We start from the raw sequence: 15,715 nt of genomic DNA on the forward strand, positions 1-15,715 counted from the left end.
AAAGATATACAAGAATATTAAATCAAAATAAGTAGAAGGAAGGCAGGGCATGGTGGTGCACACCTGTAATCCCAGCAGCTTGGGAGGCTAAGAAAGGAGAATTTTGAGTTCAAAGTCAGCCTCAGCAACTGCAAGGCACTAAGCAACTCAGTGAGACCCTGTCTCTAAATAAACTACGAAATAGGGCTGGGGATGTCCCTGAGTTCAATCCCTGGTACCAAAAAAAAAAAAAAAAAAAAAAAAGTAGAAGGAAATAATGAACAGCAGAAACCAATAACATAGAAACAAACAAACCATAGAGAAAGCCCATGAAACCAAGAGCTGGTATTACAAGGATCGATAAAATTAATATGCCTTTAGCTAGATATCAAAAAGAAAAGAAAAGACAAGCCACAATACTAGGAACAAAAGTACAACAGTCCAGATCTTACAGATTTTAAAAATACAAAGTATTGGGCCAGGGTTGTGGTTCAGTGGTAGAGTGCTTGCCTAGCATGTGTGAAGCATTGAGTTCGATCCCTGGCACCACATTAAAAAAATAAAATAAGGGCTGGGGTTGTGGCTCAGCGGTACAGCGCTTGCCTAGCATGTGCAGGGCCCTGGGTTCAATCCTCAGCACCACATAAAAATAAATAAATGAATAAATAAAAATATTGAATTCAACTACAACTAAAAAAATACATATTAAAAAAATAAAAGTTTTGTGTCCATCTACAACTAAAAAAATAAAAAAGATACACAAAGTGACTTTATGTTAATATATTTGTCAACCCAGATAAAGTACACAGATTTCTTGAAAGATGTGAACTACCGAACCTTGTCCAAGAAGTAGATATCCTGAGTAGCCCTGAATTCATTAAAGAAACTGGATCTCCAAATAAAAACCTTCCAAAAAAGAAAAGTGGGGGACTTCACTGACTAATCTTATGAAACACTGGGAAGAACAATACCAATCCTACATAAACGCTTCCCAAAAAAGAAAGTACATTTTATTCCCAGCTCATTTTATGGGCCTGGCATTACCCTAAAACCAAACTTTGGACAAAGACATTATAAGAAAACTACAGATTGTTACACCCAAGAAAAGGGTGCAAAAATCTTTAGCAAAGTTTTAACAAATCAAATCCAAAAACATATGAAAACATATGAGAGTAACTCACGACCAAGTTGGGTTCATATTTTTATGTGAGGTGATTTAACACTTCAAAATGAATATAACTTACCAATTATTTGTACTTACTATATTAAAAACTTTTTAAAAAATCTAGCCATACATCTCAGTGGATGCCAGAGAAAGTATCTGACAAAATTCAGTGCTCATTTATGGCAAAAAAATTTTCTGTAAAGTAGGAATAGAAGGGGACTTCCTCAACCTGAAAGCTACCCTAAGTTTCTATTTTTCCCTGTGGCCCTAGGACTGGGAATAAGGCAGGATATGTGCCCTCACCACTTATCCAACGTTGTACTGGAGTCCTAGCTAGTACAATAGGCAAGAAAAAGAAATAAAAGATATACTGCCTGGAAAGGGAGAAATAAAACTTTTTATTTACTACAATATGATTATCTATGTAGGAAGTCTTAAGGAATCTATAAAAGAGCTTATAGAATTAAGTTTAGCAAGGTTTCAGGATACAAGGTCAATTTATAAAAAACAAATTTTATTTCAACATATTAAAACCAAATATTTTATGTGCAAATTTTAAAACAATTCCATTTACAATAGTATAAAGATGAAACAAATATAACAAAATATACACAGACCAAATCTGAAGGCAGAAAACTAAAAAGCAATAATGAGAGAAATAGATAATGACATAAATAAACGGAAATAGGTATCATGCTCATGGATTAGTATTAAAATGTCAATTCTTGGGCTGGGGTTGTAGGTCAGTGGTAGAGCACTTGCCTTGCACATGTGAGGCACTGGGTTTGATCCTCGGCACCACGTAAAGATAAATAAAGATATATATATATATTTTTTTTAAGAGAGAGTGAGAGACAGAGACAGAGAGAGAGAGAATTTTTTAATATTTATTTATTTATTTTTTAGTTTTCGGCAGGCACAACATCTTTCTTTGTATGTGGTGCTGAGGATCGAACTCGGGCCGCACGCATGCCAGGCGAGCGTGCTACCGCTTGAGCCACATCCCCGGCCCAAGATATATTATTTTAAAAAATATTTTTAAAAGATATCAATTCTTCCCAAATTAATCTATAGATTCAACACAATCCCAATCAAAATCCCAGCTGGTTTTCTTTCTTTCTTGCCCCGCCCCCCCACAATGCTGGAGATTGAACTCAGGGTCTCACACATGCTGGGCATGAGCTCTAACATTGAGTCTTAACCCCAGCTCCAGCAGGATTTTTCTTTTTTCTTTCTGTCCTTCATATATATATATATATAAATAAATTGAAAAACTGATCCTAAAATGTACATGGAAATGTAGAGGACCTAGAATAGGTAGGGGCATCACCTTTCTTGTTCACTCCTGTATCTTCTGTATTTCTAGAAGGGGGCCTGCTACGTGGGAGTACATAGTAAATGGGTGTTAAAATAATGAAAGAAGTATGAGAGAACTGTAGAGAATAAATTGAAAGGAAGTTAGCAAAAATGTTGGCAGGTTTTATTTCAGGACAAAGAAAAGTTTTCCTATTTCCCCCACAGGCACATTTTACTCTTACATTTAAACATTATTTGAATAGATCATACATGCCTGTGGTACAAAGCAAAAGACTTAGGAACATACAAAAGTAAAATGTCTCTCTCCCATTTGCTCAGCTTTAGTAGCTATTATTTTACAATTTAGAGGAAGTACACCTAAGGGAATTTTCATTTCAGTTCATAAAAAAGAGTAGAGGTTCATTTTCTTACAAATAAGTTAACAAACTTAAGGGTTTTTTTTCTTTTTTTTGGTTGGAGACTTTTTTTTTTTTTTTGGTCTTTTCTTTGTTAGAACTAGGGATCCAAGCCAGGGCTTTGCGTGTGAGAGGCCAGCACTTTGCCACTGAGCTACATTCTAGCTCTAACTTAACAAACTTAAAAAGGAAAGGCATACTAGTTCTTTCATAGGAAAACTCAATATTATGAAGAAGCTGAGTCTCTCTAAATTAAATACAATTTAAATATCACTTCGATACAACAAGTTTAGTTAAGGTTGGTTTTTGTTTTTGGTTTTTAAATAACTAGAGGGCTGGAGATGTGGCTCAGTGGCAGAGCACTTGCCTGGCATGTGTGAGGCATTGGGTTCAATTCTCAGCACCATATATCAATGAATAAAATAAATGTCCATTGACAACTAAAAAAAAAAATTTTAAATAATTAGATAAGCTGATTCTAGAATTCACTTGCAGAAGTAGCCATAAAAAGTATAGTATACGTGTAAAATATCTTTTAATAAAAATACCTTTTTTGATCAATTTCTTGTTGCTGTTTAACATGTTTATTCTCAAATTCACGAATATTTGCCACACCAATTTCTTCACAGAAGTGTTGGAAAATGTCATCTTCTACCTTTTAAATGATTTAAAAACAACTAGTTTAACAAGTAATTTTGAGAAATAGATAAGGCTTAAATAAGTTTTCATTCCAAGATTTTTATGGATTAAGCTAAAATGTAATCAAACCAAATATTACCATATTCATCCATTGCTTCCTCTTCCTTTATCTCTGTAAGTTATGCTCATCTATTTTCAAATTCTTATTCAAAAATTTAAAAAGAAAGCTCATTAACTTGCATTATTAAGTGTTTGAGCTTTATGTACCATTTAATATAAAACTGAAAGGATTCCATTTACATTGGCCATACCAAAATACAACATTCTATATAAAGAAATTAATCTTTAAAAATTTCAGATAATAAAAAAACCAATATGGTTAGAACATAGAATGAAGAATCGAAAAGATATGGAGCCAGGTGCAGTGGTATGCGTTTGTAATCCCAGGAGGCTGAGGCAGGAAGACCAAAAGCAAGTTCAAAGCCAGCCTCAGCAACTTAGTGAGGCCCTAAGCAATTAGCAAGACCCTGTCTCAAAATAAAAAATAAAAAGAACTGGGGATGTGGTTTAGTGGCTAAGCACCCCTGGATTCAATCCTTGATACAAAAAAAAAAAAAAAAAAAGAAGAAGAAAGAAAAGTTCAAATGAGCTAAACCCAACAAAATAACATTTAATCTTTCATTTAAAATGTATGGTTATACGATGAAAGAGACGGACATGTTAAAAACTTTCAAATTTTAGCTGAATATAAATTAAACATGAATGTGACAAGACCGATGCAGGAGTAAGCTGCAATTAGCATAAGCAGATAATCCAAACTATGGGAAGCTACAGGTCCATATCTGGGGTGCCAGGATACTCTGTACTGTTAGACCTTATTTTGACATTATGCTCTGTTCTGGACATGGACAAGTAACAGAGCATCCAGGGGATGGTTTCTAGAGCTCATCCTAGATCCATGGTAATGTAAAATGATTAGAGAAACTGGTAATATTTAACCTGCAAAAGAGATAACGAAGGAGAAACATGAGTATGCTTTTGAAATACGTAGAAAAGGCAGAACTAAAAGCAAAAGGTGGAAGTTACAGAGTGATGGGGAGCAAATAACTTTCCAAGGATTGGCAGTACCCAACAGTGTATTGAATCAAATCTAAAAAAGTTCCTGTCACTTTATAAGCAGAGGATAGATGACCAAATGTTTATTGCTCCAGAGCCAAGCACCATACCTGGCCTGTAAGAGATGTTTAAAAAGTGACTAAGTAAACAACCTTAAAAGATAACCTGTATGACAGCTCTTCACCTCTTGGTGTGAAGGGCAGTAAAAAAAGAAAAGGCTGTATTTTTTACAAAGGGCAAGGAGAGGTTGGAGAACAGAAGTGAATACTCACTGGTCACCATCTCCTGAGACAGGCAGCAGTGGTCCTCAAAGGACACAAGGAGATCAACTGGGCAAACTAATAAAACAGCCTTCAAGCTATTTCTGACAGGGTGCTGTCACCTATCAACTTTTGCTTTAGCACACACCCAATTTGGTGTCTGGTCCAAAACTAAATCACACACATCATTTAATTATGAATACAACATACATCACCTTATCTATTCTTTCTTGAAATTCTTCAATTCGTTGCTGTTGTTCTTTGATTCCCTCACTCAACATAGTACATTGAGACTCAATATTTAATAGTTCACTTTGTAGCTGAGATTGTTCCTAATAACAAAAGAATTTTCTTTTATTAAGATGGCTATTTTAGCTTTATACAGTGAAGCCAAAAACATGATAGGTGTGTTTTAAAATAAGAGGAATCCATAAGGTGAGATAAATTCTAGTACAGATGGATAACAAGATTAAACAGCATAAAAATAATCAAAGGGGCTAGGGCTGTGGCTCAGTGGTAGTGCAACTGCCTAGCATGTGTGAGGCACTGGTTTCAATTCTCAGCACCACTTATAAATAAATAAATAAAGGTCTATCAACAACTAAAAAAATTAAAATAAAAATTAAAAAAATCATCAAAGGACTGTAATCTCAAGCAAGGGTTAAGGTATCTATAAACTACATTATGCTACATAACTAATTTTTGAACTAAGTTATGGTTCTAATTTACATCAAATTTTAAGTAAGTTCATGTACCCGATAAAAAGCAGCAAGGTGCTTCTTCTTAATCATTTCTAGTTCACTTTGTGAATATTTGAGTCGTGTATGAGTTCCTTGTGCTAGAGTCTGTATTTGCTTTAAATCTGTTTCCTTACGGAGTATCTTCATTAAATCCTAAAAAGTAAGAGAAGCGTGAGAACATTTCACAATAGATTTTTTCACTTTCACTTGATTCTAGGAATTTATAAAATTTTTCTAATTTCTTCAATCATCCATTGCTTACTCAAAACTGCATTGTGTTTGCATAATTTCTGCAGTTTCTCTTGCTTTTGATTTCTAATTTCATTCCACTATGATCTGGTAAGTTGCAAAAATTTCAATATTTTGTATTTATTAAGATTTGTAAAAAATACACACACACACACACACACACTTGAGAGCCTAAAGTAGAACCTAAGAGGAAAGTTTACACCATAAATGCCTACATTAGAAAACCAGAGATCTTAAATATATAACCTAATGATGAATCTCAAGGCCTCAGAAAAAGAACAAACCTATCCAAAATCAGTAGAAGAAAAGAAATAATAAAAATCAGAGCATAAATAATTGAAGTAGAGAATAAAGAACAATATAAAGAATCAGTTGAAGACTGGGGTTGTGGCTCAGTGGTAGAGTGCTTGCCTCACATGTGTGTCCTTACACTGGGTTCAATTCTCAACACTGCATATGAATAAATGAATAAATAAGGGTCCTCAACAACTAAAAATATATAAAAAAGAATCAATGGAACAAAGACTAGATTCTTTGAAAAGATAAACAAAATTGTCAAATCCTTAGCTAAACTAAAAGAGAGAAAAGACATATAAATACAAATAAGGGGATATTATAACAGATACCATTGAAATCCAAAGCATCATTAGGAAATATTTTGAAAAATTATGTCAACAAATTGGAAAATCTACAAGAAATGGACAAATTTATAGACACAAATGACCTACCAAAATTGAACCAAGAGAGCTGAAAAAAAAAAAAAACCTAAATAGATCAATAACAAGCAATGAGATTGAAGCAGAAATAAAAACTCTCCCAATCACCAGTGTGTGGTTTACACTTGTAATCCCAACAACCTGGAAGGCTGAGGCAGCAGGATGCCAAGATCAAGGCCAGCTTCAGCAACTTACCAAGACCCTGTCTCAAAATAAAATATAAAAAGGACTGGAGATGTAGGTCAGTGGTAGAGTGTTCCTGGGTTCAATCCCCAAACAAAAGAAAAACCCAAAGCAAAAAAAGTCTCCCAACAAATAGAAACCAGGACCATATAGTTACTGATGAATTTTATATCAACTTTTAAAGAATAACTAATTCCCATGCTCCTCAAACTATTCCATAAAATAGAAAGGGAAAGAACTCCTTTGAACTAATTTTATGAAGCCAACACTATCCTACTATAAACACCTGATAAGGACACAACAACAACAGGAAACTATAGGCCAATATCCTTGAGGAACAGGAATAAAAATACTCCATAAAATACTTGAAAGGTTGGTTCAACATATACAAATCAAAATTTTAATACACCACATAAACAGAATCAAAGACAAAAATCACATGATTTCTACAACTGCAGAAAAGCCTCTGAAAAAATAACATTCCTTCATGATAAAAACTCTGAATAAACTACAGAAGGATCATACCTCATCAAAATAAAGGTTAGATACAACACCCATCACCAACGTCATACTGAATGGGGGAAAGCTGAAAGAATTTATTCTCAATCAGAAACAAGACAAGTGTGTCCACTCTTACCACTTTTAATCAATAAAGTACTGAAAACTTGAGACAGAACTATAGAGCAAGAGAAAAAAATAATGTTATGAGTAGGAAAGAAGGAAACCAAACTTTTCCTATTTGCAAAGGACATAATTCTATACCTAGAAAACCCTAAAGAATCTACAAAAAGTCTCTCAGGACTCAAACAAATTCAGCAGAGTAGCAGGATTCAAAGCAAACATACAAATATCAGTAGCTTCCTATACCACCAACAATGAACTGAGAAAGAAACGAGGAAAACAATTCCATTCACAATAGCCTAAAGAAGCAAAATAAAATAACAACAACCGCCTGGCATGGTGGTATATATCTATAATTCAGGTACTTAGGAGGCTGAGGCAGAATTGCAAGTTCAAGGACAGCCTGGGTAGCTTAGCAAGATCCTGTCTCATAATAAAAAATAAAAAGGGCTGGAAATGCAGTGGTAGATACCCCTAGGTTCAATCCCTAGAATCAAAACAAAAAAACAAAAATAAAATAACAAACAACAACCTAGGAATAAACCTAACCAAGGAAGTAAAAGACCTACCTGTACAATGAAAAATTATAAAACACTTAAGAGGCCATTTCATACTGCTTAGTGGAACTATACATCAACAAGACATAAAAATCTTAAATATTTATGCCCCAAACAATGGAACATCTACATACATCAAACAAACCCTTCACAATATCAAGAATTAAATAGATCACAACAAAATAATACTGAGTGACTTCAACATGCCTCTTTCACCAATTGATAGATTTTCAAAACAAAAACTAAATAAAGAAGCTATAGAACTAAAATATACAATTAATGATTTGAACTTAACAGACATATAGAATATTTCATCAATTGATGACTGAATACACTTTCTTCTCAGTAGCATATGGATCCTTCTCTAAAATAGACCATATCTTAGGCCACAAATCAACTCTTAGGCTAACACAAATAGAGATAATACTTTGCATTTTATAAGATCATAATGGAATGAAATTAGAAATCAACTATAAAATAAAAACTAGAAGCTACTCAAACACTTGGAGACTAATAATACACTACTGAATGACCAATGAATAGCTAAAGAAATCAGGGGTGAAATAAAAAAATATTTAGAGGTAAATGAGAAAAATGACACAACATATCAAAATTTCTGAGACACTATAAGGCAGTTCTAGGAGGAAAGTTCATTGCATTGAGCTCATTCATTGAAAGAATAGAATATCACCAAATAAATAACCTAACTTTACATTTCAAAGCCCTAGGAAAAGAAGAAGAAATAAACACCCAAAGCAGCAGAAGACAGGAAATAATTAAAATCAGAGCTGAAATTCATTAAATTGAAACAAAAAAAATTTTTTTTTAAAAATCAACAAAAAAAAAAATGTTGGTTCTTTGAAAAAATAAATAAAATTTTATAAACTCTTAGCCAAGCTAATGAAGAAAAAGAGAAAATTCAAATCGCTAAAATTCGTGATTTAAAGGAAATATCATCATGGATGACACTGAAATAAAGAGATACACTGAAACTACTTTGAAAATCTATATTCCAATAAAATAGAAAAATCACAAAGACATGAACAAATTTCTAGAGACATATGACCTATCGAAATTGAACCAAGAGAACATAGAAAATTTAAACAGATCATTTTCAAGCAATGAAACTGAAGATGCCATCAAAAGCCTACCAATAAAGAGAAGCCCAGGATCAAAAGGATTCTCAGCTGAATTCTACCAGACCTTTGAAGAAGAATTTATACCTAATGCTCCTTAATTATCCCATGAAACAGAAAAGGAGGGAATCCTTCCAAACTCATTCTATGAAGCTAGTATCATCCTGATACCAAAACCAGACAAAGACATATCAAGGAAAGAAAACTTCAGACCAATATCCCTAATGAACATATATGTAAAAATTCTCAATAAAATACTGGCAAATAGCATATAAAAACATTAAAAAATAGTGGATTTTTGCATCTAGGTTCATTAGAGATATTGGTCTGTAGTTTTCTTTCTTTGAAGTGTCTTTGTCTGGTTTAGGTATCAGGGTGATGTTGGCCTCATAGAATGAATTTGGAAGTTCTCCCTCTTTTTCTATTTCCTGAAGTAGCTTGAAAAGTATTGGTATTAGTTCTTCTTTAAAGGTTTTGTAAAACTCTGCTGTATACCCATCTGGTCCTGGGCTTTTCTTAGTTGGTAGTCTTTTTATGGTTTCTTCTATTTCCTCAATTGATATTGGTCTGTTTAGGTTGTCTATATCCTCCTGACTCAATCTGGGCAGATCATATGACTTAAGAAATTTATCTATGCCTTCACTATCTTCTAATTTATTGAGTATAAGGATTCAAAATAGTTTTTGATTATCTTCTGTATTTCTGAAGTGTCTGTTGTGATATTGCCTTTTTCGTCCCGTACGCTAGTAATTTGAGTTCCCTCTCTTCTTCTCTTCGCTAGCATGGCTAAGGGTCTGTCGATTTTGTTTATTTTTTCAAAGAACCAACTTTTAGTTTTGTCAATTTTTTCAAATGTTTCTTTTGTTTCGATTTCATTAATTTCAGCTCTGATTTTCATTATTTCTTGCCTTCTACTTCTTTTGCTGTTGTTTTGCTCTTCTTTTTCAAGGATTTTGAGATGAAGTGTGAGATCATTTATTTGTTGGTGTTTTCTTTTTTTAAGGAATGAACTCCAAGCAATGAATTTTCCTCTTAGAACTGCTTTCAATGTGTCCCATAGATTCCGATATGTTGTGTCTGTGTTTTCATTTATCTCTAAGAATTTTTTAATTTCCTCCTTGATGTCTTCTATAACCCATTGATCATTCAGTAACCTATTGTTCATTCTCCAAGTGATGTATGCTTTTTCCTTCCTTCTTTTATCGTTGATTTTCAGTTTCATTCCATTATGATCAGATAAGATGCATGGTATTATCTCTACTCCTTTATATTGTCTAAGAGTTTCCCTGTGACATAATATATGATCTATTTTTGAGAAGGATCCATGTGCTGCTGAGAAAAAAGTGTAACTGCTTGATGTTGGGTGGTATATTCTATATATGTCAATTAAGTCTAGGTTATTAATTGTGTTATTGAGTTCTATAGTTTCCTTATTCAACTTTTGTTTGGAAGATCTGTCCAGTGGCGAGAGAGTGTGTTGAAGTCTCCCATGATTATTGTATGGTGGTCTATTAGACTCTTGAACTTGAGAAGCATTTGTTTGACGAACATAGCTGCACCATTGTTTGGGGCATAAATATTTATGATTGTTATGTCTTGTTGGTGTATGGTTCCCTTAAGCAGTATGTAGTGTCCCTCTTTATCCCTTTTGATTAACTTTGGCTTGAAATCTATTTTATTTGATATGAGTATGGACACTCCTGCTTGTTTCCGAAGTCCATATGAGTGATATGATTTTTCCCAACCTTTCACCTTCAGCCTATGTATGTCTTTTCCTATCAAATGCGTCTCCTGTAGGCAGCATATTGTTGGGTCTTGTTTTGTGATCCATTCTACTAGCCTGTGTCTCTTAATTGGTGAGTTTAAGCCATTAACATTTAGGGTTAGTATTGAGATATGGGTTGTTCTTCCAGCCATATTTGTTTATTTCTGTTACTAAACATGGTTTGTTTTCCTCTTTGATTATTTTCCCCCCTTTACTGTCCTACCTCCCACTGTTGGTTTTCATTGTTATTTTCCATTTCCTCTTCCTGTAATGTTTTGCCGAGGATGTTTTGAAGAGATGGTTTTCTAGCTGCAAATTCTTTAAACTTTTGTTTATCGTGGAAGGTTTTAATTTCATCTTCCATCCTGAAGCTTAATTTCGCTGGATACACAATTCTTGGTTGGAACCCATTTTCTTTCAGTGTTTGAAATATGTTATTCCAGGATCTTCTAGCTTTCAGAGTCTGTGTTGAAAGATCAGCTGTTATCCTGATTGGCTTACCCCTAAATGTAATCTGCTTCCTTTCTCTTGTAGCTTTTAAAATTCTCTCCTTATTCTGTATGTTGGGCATCTTTATTATAATGTGTCTAGGTGTGGATCTCTTATGATTTTGCACATTCGGTGTCCTGTAGGCTTCTAGGATTTGGGATTCTGTTTCATTCTTCAAGTCTGGGAAGTTTTCTCGTATTATTTCATTGAATAGACTGCTCATTCCTTTGGTTTGGAGCTCTGTACCTTCCTGTATCCCAATGACTCCTAAGTTTGGTCTCTTAATGTTATCCCATATTTCTTGGATGTTCTGCTCATGGTTTCTTAACAGTCTTGCTGAGCTGTCTATGTTCTTTTCCAGTTGAAATACTTTGTCTTCACTGTCTGATGTTCTATCTTCTAAGTGTTCTACTCTGCTGGTAGTATTCTCCATTGAGTTTTTAAGTTGGTTTATTGCTTCCTGCATTTCTAGGATTTCTGTTTGTTTGTTTTTTATAACCTCTATCTCCCTGTAAAGTTGATCCTTTGCTTCCTGCATTTGTTTGCGTTAATTCATTGTCAAAGTGATCTTTCATTGTCTGATTTAAAATTCTGGCGAATCGGATACAAAAACATATCAAAAAAATTGTGCACCATGATCAAGTAGGATTCATCCCTGGGATGCAAGGCTGGTTCAATATACGGAAATCAATAAATGTTATTCACCACATCAACAGACTTAAAAATAAGAACCATATGATCATCTCGATAGATGCGGAAAAAGCATTCGACAAAGTACAGCATCCCTTTATGTTCAAAACTCTAGAAAAACTAGGGATAACAGGAACATACCTCAATATTGTAAAAGCAATCTATGCTAAGCCTCAGGCTAGCATCATTCTGAATGGAGAAAAACTGAAGGCATTCCCTCTAAAATCTGGAACAAGACAGGGATGCCCTCTCTCTCCACTTCTGTTCAACATAGTTCTCGAAACACTGGCCAGAGCAATTAGACAGACGAAAGAAATTAAAGGCATAAAAATAGGAAAAGAAGAACTTAAATTATCACTATTTGCAGATGATATGATTCTATACCTAGCAGACCCAAAAGGCTCTACAAAGAAACTATTAGAGCTAATAAATGAATTCAGCAAAGTGGCAGGATATAAAATCAACACGCATAAATCAAAGGCATTCCTGTATATCAGCGACAAATCCTCTGAAATGGAAATGAGGACAACCACTCCATTCACAATATCTTCAAAAAAAATAAAATACTTGGGAATCAACCTAACAAAAGAGGTAAAAGACTTATACAGGGAAAACTACAGAACCCTAAAGAGAGAAATAGAAGATGATCTTAGAAGATGGAAAAATATACCCTGTTCATGGATAGGCAGAACCAACATCATCAAAATGGTGATATTACCAAAAGTTCTCTATAGGTTTAATGCAATGCCAATCAAAATCCCAACGGCATTTCTTGTAGAAATAGAGAAAGCAATCATGAAATTCATATGGAAAAATAAAAGACCCAGAATAGCAAAAACAATGCTAAGCAGGAAGTGTGAATCAGGTGGTATAGCGATACAAGACTTCAAACTATACTACAGAGCAATAGTAACAAAAACAGCATGGTACTGGTACCAAAACAGGCGGGTGGACCAATGGTACAAAATAGAGGACACAGAAACCAATCCACAAAACTACAACTATCTTATATTTGATAAAGGGGCTAAAAGCATGCAATGGAGGAAGGATAGCATCTTCAACAAATGGTGCTGGGAAAACTGGAAATCCATATGCAACAAAATGAAACTGAATCCCTTTCTCTCGCCATGCACAAAAGTGAATTCAAAATGGATCAAGGAGCTTGATATCAAATCAGAGACACACTGTCTGATAGAAGAAAAAGTTGGCTATGATCTACATTCGGTGGGGTCGGGCTCCAAATTCCTCAATAGGACACCCATAGCACAAAAGTTAATAACTAGAATCAACAAATGGGACTTACTCAAACTAAAAAGTTTTTTCCCAGCAAAAGAAACAATAAGAGAGGTAAATAGGGAGCCTACACCCTGGGAACAAATCTTTACTCCTCACACTTCAGATAGAGCCCTGATATCCAGAGTATACAAAGAACTCAAAAAATTAGACAATAAGAGAACAAACAACCCAATCAACAAATGGGCCAAGGACCTGAACAGACACTTCTCAGAGGAGAACATACAGTCAATCAACAAGTACATGAAAAAATGCTCACCATCTCTAGCAGTCAGAGAAATGCAAATCAAAACCACCCTAAGATACCATCTCACTCCAGTAAGATTGGCAGCCATTATGAAGTCAAACAACAACAAGTGCTGGCGAGGATGTGGGGAAAAGGGTACACTTGTACATTGCTGGTGGGACTGCACATTGGTGCAGCCAATTTGGAAAGCAGTATGGAGATTTCTTGGAAAGCTGGGAATGGAGCCACCATTTGACCCAGCTATTCCCCTTCTTGGTCTATTCCCTAAAGACCTAAAAAGAGCATGCTACAGGGACACTGCTACATCGATGTTCATAGCAGCACAATTCACAATAGCAAGACTGTGGAACCAACCTAGATGCCCTTCAATAGATGAATGGATAAAAAAAATGTGGCATTTATACACAATGGAGTATTACTCTGCATTAAAAAATGACAAAAATCATAGAATTTGCAGGGAAATGGATGGCATTAGAGCAGATTATGCTAAGTGAAGCTAGCCAATCCCTAAAAAAAAAATGCAAAATGTCTTCTTTGATATAAGGAGAGTAACTAAGAACAGAGTAGGGACGAAGAGCATGAGAAGAAGATTAACATTTAACAGGGATGAGAGGTGGGAGGGAAAGGGAGAGAGAAGGGAAATTGCTTGGAAATGGAAGGAGACCCTCAGGGTTATACAGTGGAGGGGGTAGAGAGAGAGGAGGGGAGGGGAGGGGAGAGGTGGGGAGGGGGGATGGTGGAGGATGGGAAAGGCAGCGGAGCACAACAGACACTAGTATGGCAATATGTAAATCAATGGATGTGTAACTGATGTGATTCTGACAAAAAAAAAAAATAGTGTACCATGGTCAAGTGGAGTTCATTCCATGGATGCAGATTGGTTAAACATACAGAAATCAATAAACATACTTCATCAAATCACATGATTATCTCAATAGATGCAAAAAAAAGCATTTGACAAAATTCAGCATCCATTCATGCTCAAAACACTAAAAACACTAGAGATAGTAGGAACCTACCTCCACATTTTAAAAACAATCTAAACATGAGGCCAACATCATTCTAAATAGAGAAAAATTGAAAGAATTCCCTCCAAAAACTGGAACAAGACAGGGCCACCCTCTTTCACCACTCCTATTCCACATAGTCCTTGAAACCCTGGCCAGAGCAATGAGACAAAAGAAAGATTTTAAAGGGATACAAATAGGAAAAGAGCCTAAACTATCCCTATTTGCTAAGACATGATTCCATATTTAGAAGACCCCAAAAACTCCACTAGAAAGCTTCTAGAACTCATAAATTAAATTCTGCAAAGCATCAGGGTATAAAATTAACACCCATAAATCAATTGCATTCCTATACACCAATGATGAATCAGCTGAAAGAGAAATCAAGAAAACGATCCCATTCACAATAGCCTTAAAAAAAATTTGGGAATTAATCTAACAAAAGGGGTCAAAGACTTCTACAAGGAAAACTACAGAACACTAAAGAAAGAAATTGAAGACCTCAGGAAATGGAAAGATCTCCCATGTTCTTGGATAGGCAGAATTAATATAGTCCAAATGGCCATACTACCAAAAGTGTTACACAGATTTAATGCAGTTCCTATTAAAACTCCAATTATGTTCTTAATAGAAATAGAAAAAACTGCCATAAAATTCATTTGGAAAAAATAATAAGAGTCCCAGAATAGTCAAAGCAATCCTTAGTGAGAAAAGTGATACAGGAGGTTTCACAATTCCAGAACTTAAATTATACTACACAGCTATAGTAACCAAAATAGCATGGTAATGGCACAAAAATAGACATGAAGACCAAAGGAACAGAATAGAAGACACAGTGACATACTCACATAAATACAGTTATCTAGTCCTAGACAAAGGTGCAATAAAAGATAGCCTCTTGAAAAATGGTGCTGGAAAAACTGGAAATCCATATGTAGTAGGATTAAACTGAACCCCCTCTCTCACTTTGCACAAAACTCAAAATGGATCAAGGACCTAGGCATTAGATCAGAGACCCTGCACCTACCAGCAGAAAAAGTAGGCCCAACTCTCCATCGTATCAGCTTAGGAAGCGACTCACTCAACAAGACTCCTCAATTGCAAGAAGTAAAATCAGAAATCAATACATGGGATGATAACAAATTAAAAAA

At 34.8% G+C, this 15,715-nt stretch overlaps 1 protein-coding gene across 2 annotated transcripts in view; it reads right to left on the bottom strand.

Moving 5' to 3' along the window:
• The window catches only part of Smc1b (structural maintenance of chromosomes 1B), an 80,620-nt gene that overhangs the window by 24,554 nt on the left and 40,351 nt on the right, over nucleotides 1-15,715 (bottom strand). For both annotated transcript variants that reach the window (XM_058574233.1, XM_046429610.2), the window contains exons 13-15: nucleotides 5,627-5,764; nucleotides 5,087-5,203; nucleotides 3,405-3,511 (exon numbers count right to left, since the gene is read on the bottom strand). In XM_058574233.1, the coding sequence (XP_058430216.1) occupies nucleotides 3,405-3,511; nucleotides 5,087-5,203; nucleotides 5,627-5,764 (362 nt within the window). The remainder of the gene's footprint in view (nucleotides 1-3,404; nucleotides 3,512-5,086; nucleotides 5,204-5,626; nucleotides 5,765-15,715) is intronic.

This window comes from Marmota monax, unplaced genomic scaffold (assembly GCF_021218885.2).
Source record: "Marmota monax isolate L192 unplaced genomic scaffold, Marmota_monax_Labrador192_F-V1.1 WCK01_AAM20220418_F8-fsc00051, whole genome shotgun sequence".
Classification (NCBI taxonomy): Eukaryota; Metazoa; Chordata; class Mammalia; order Rodentia; family Sciuridae; genus Marmota; species Marmota monax.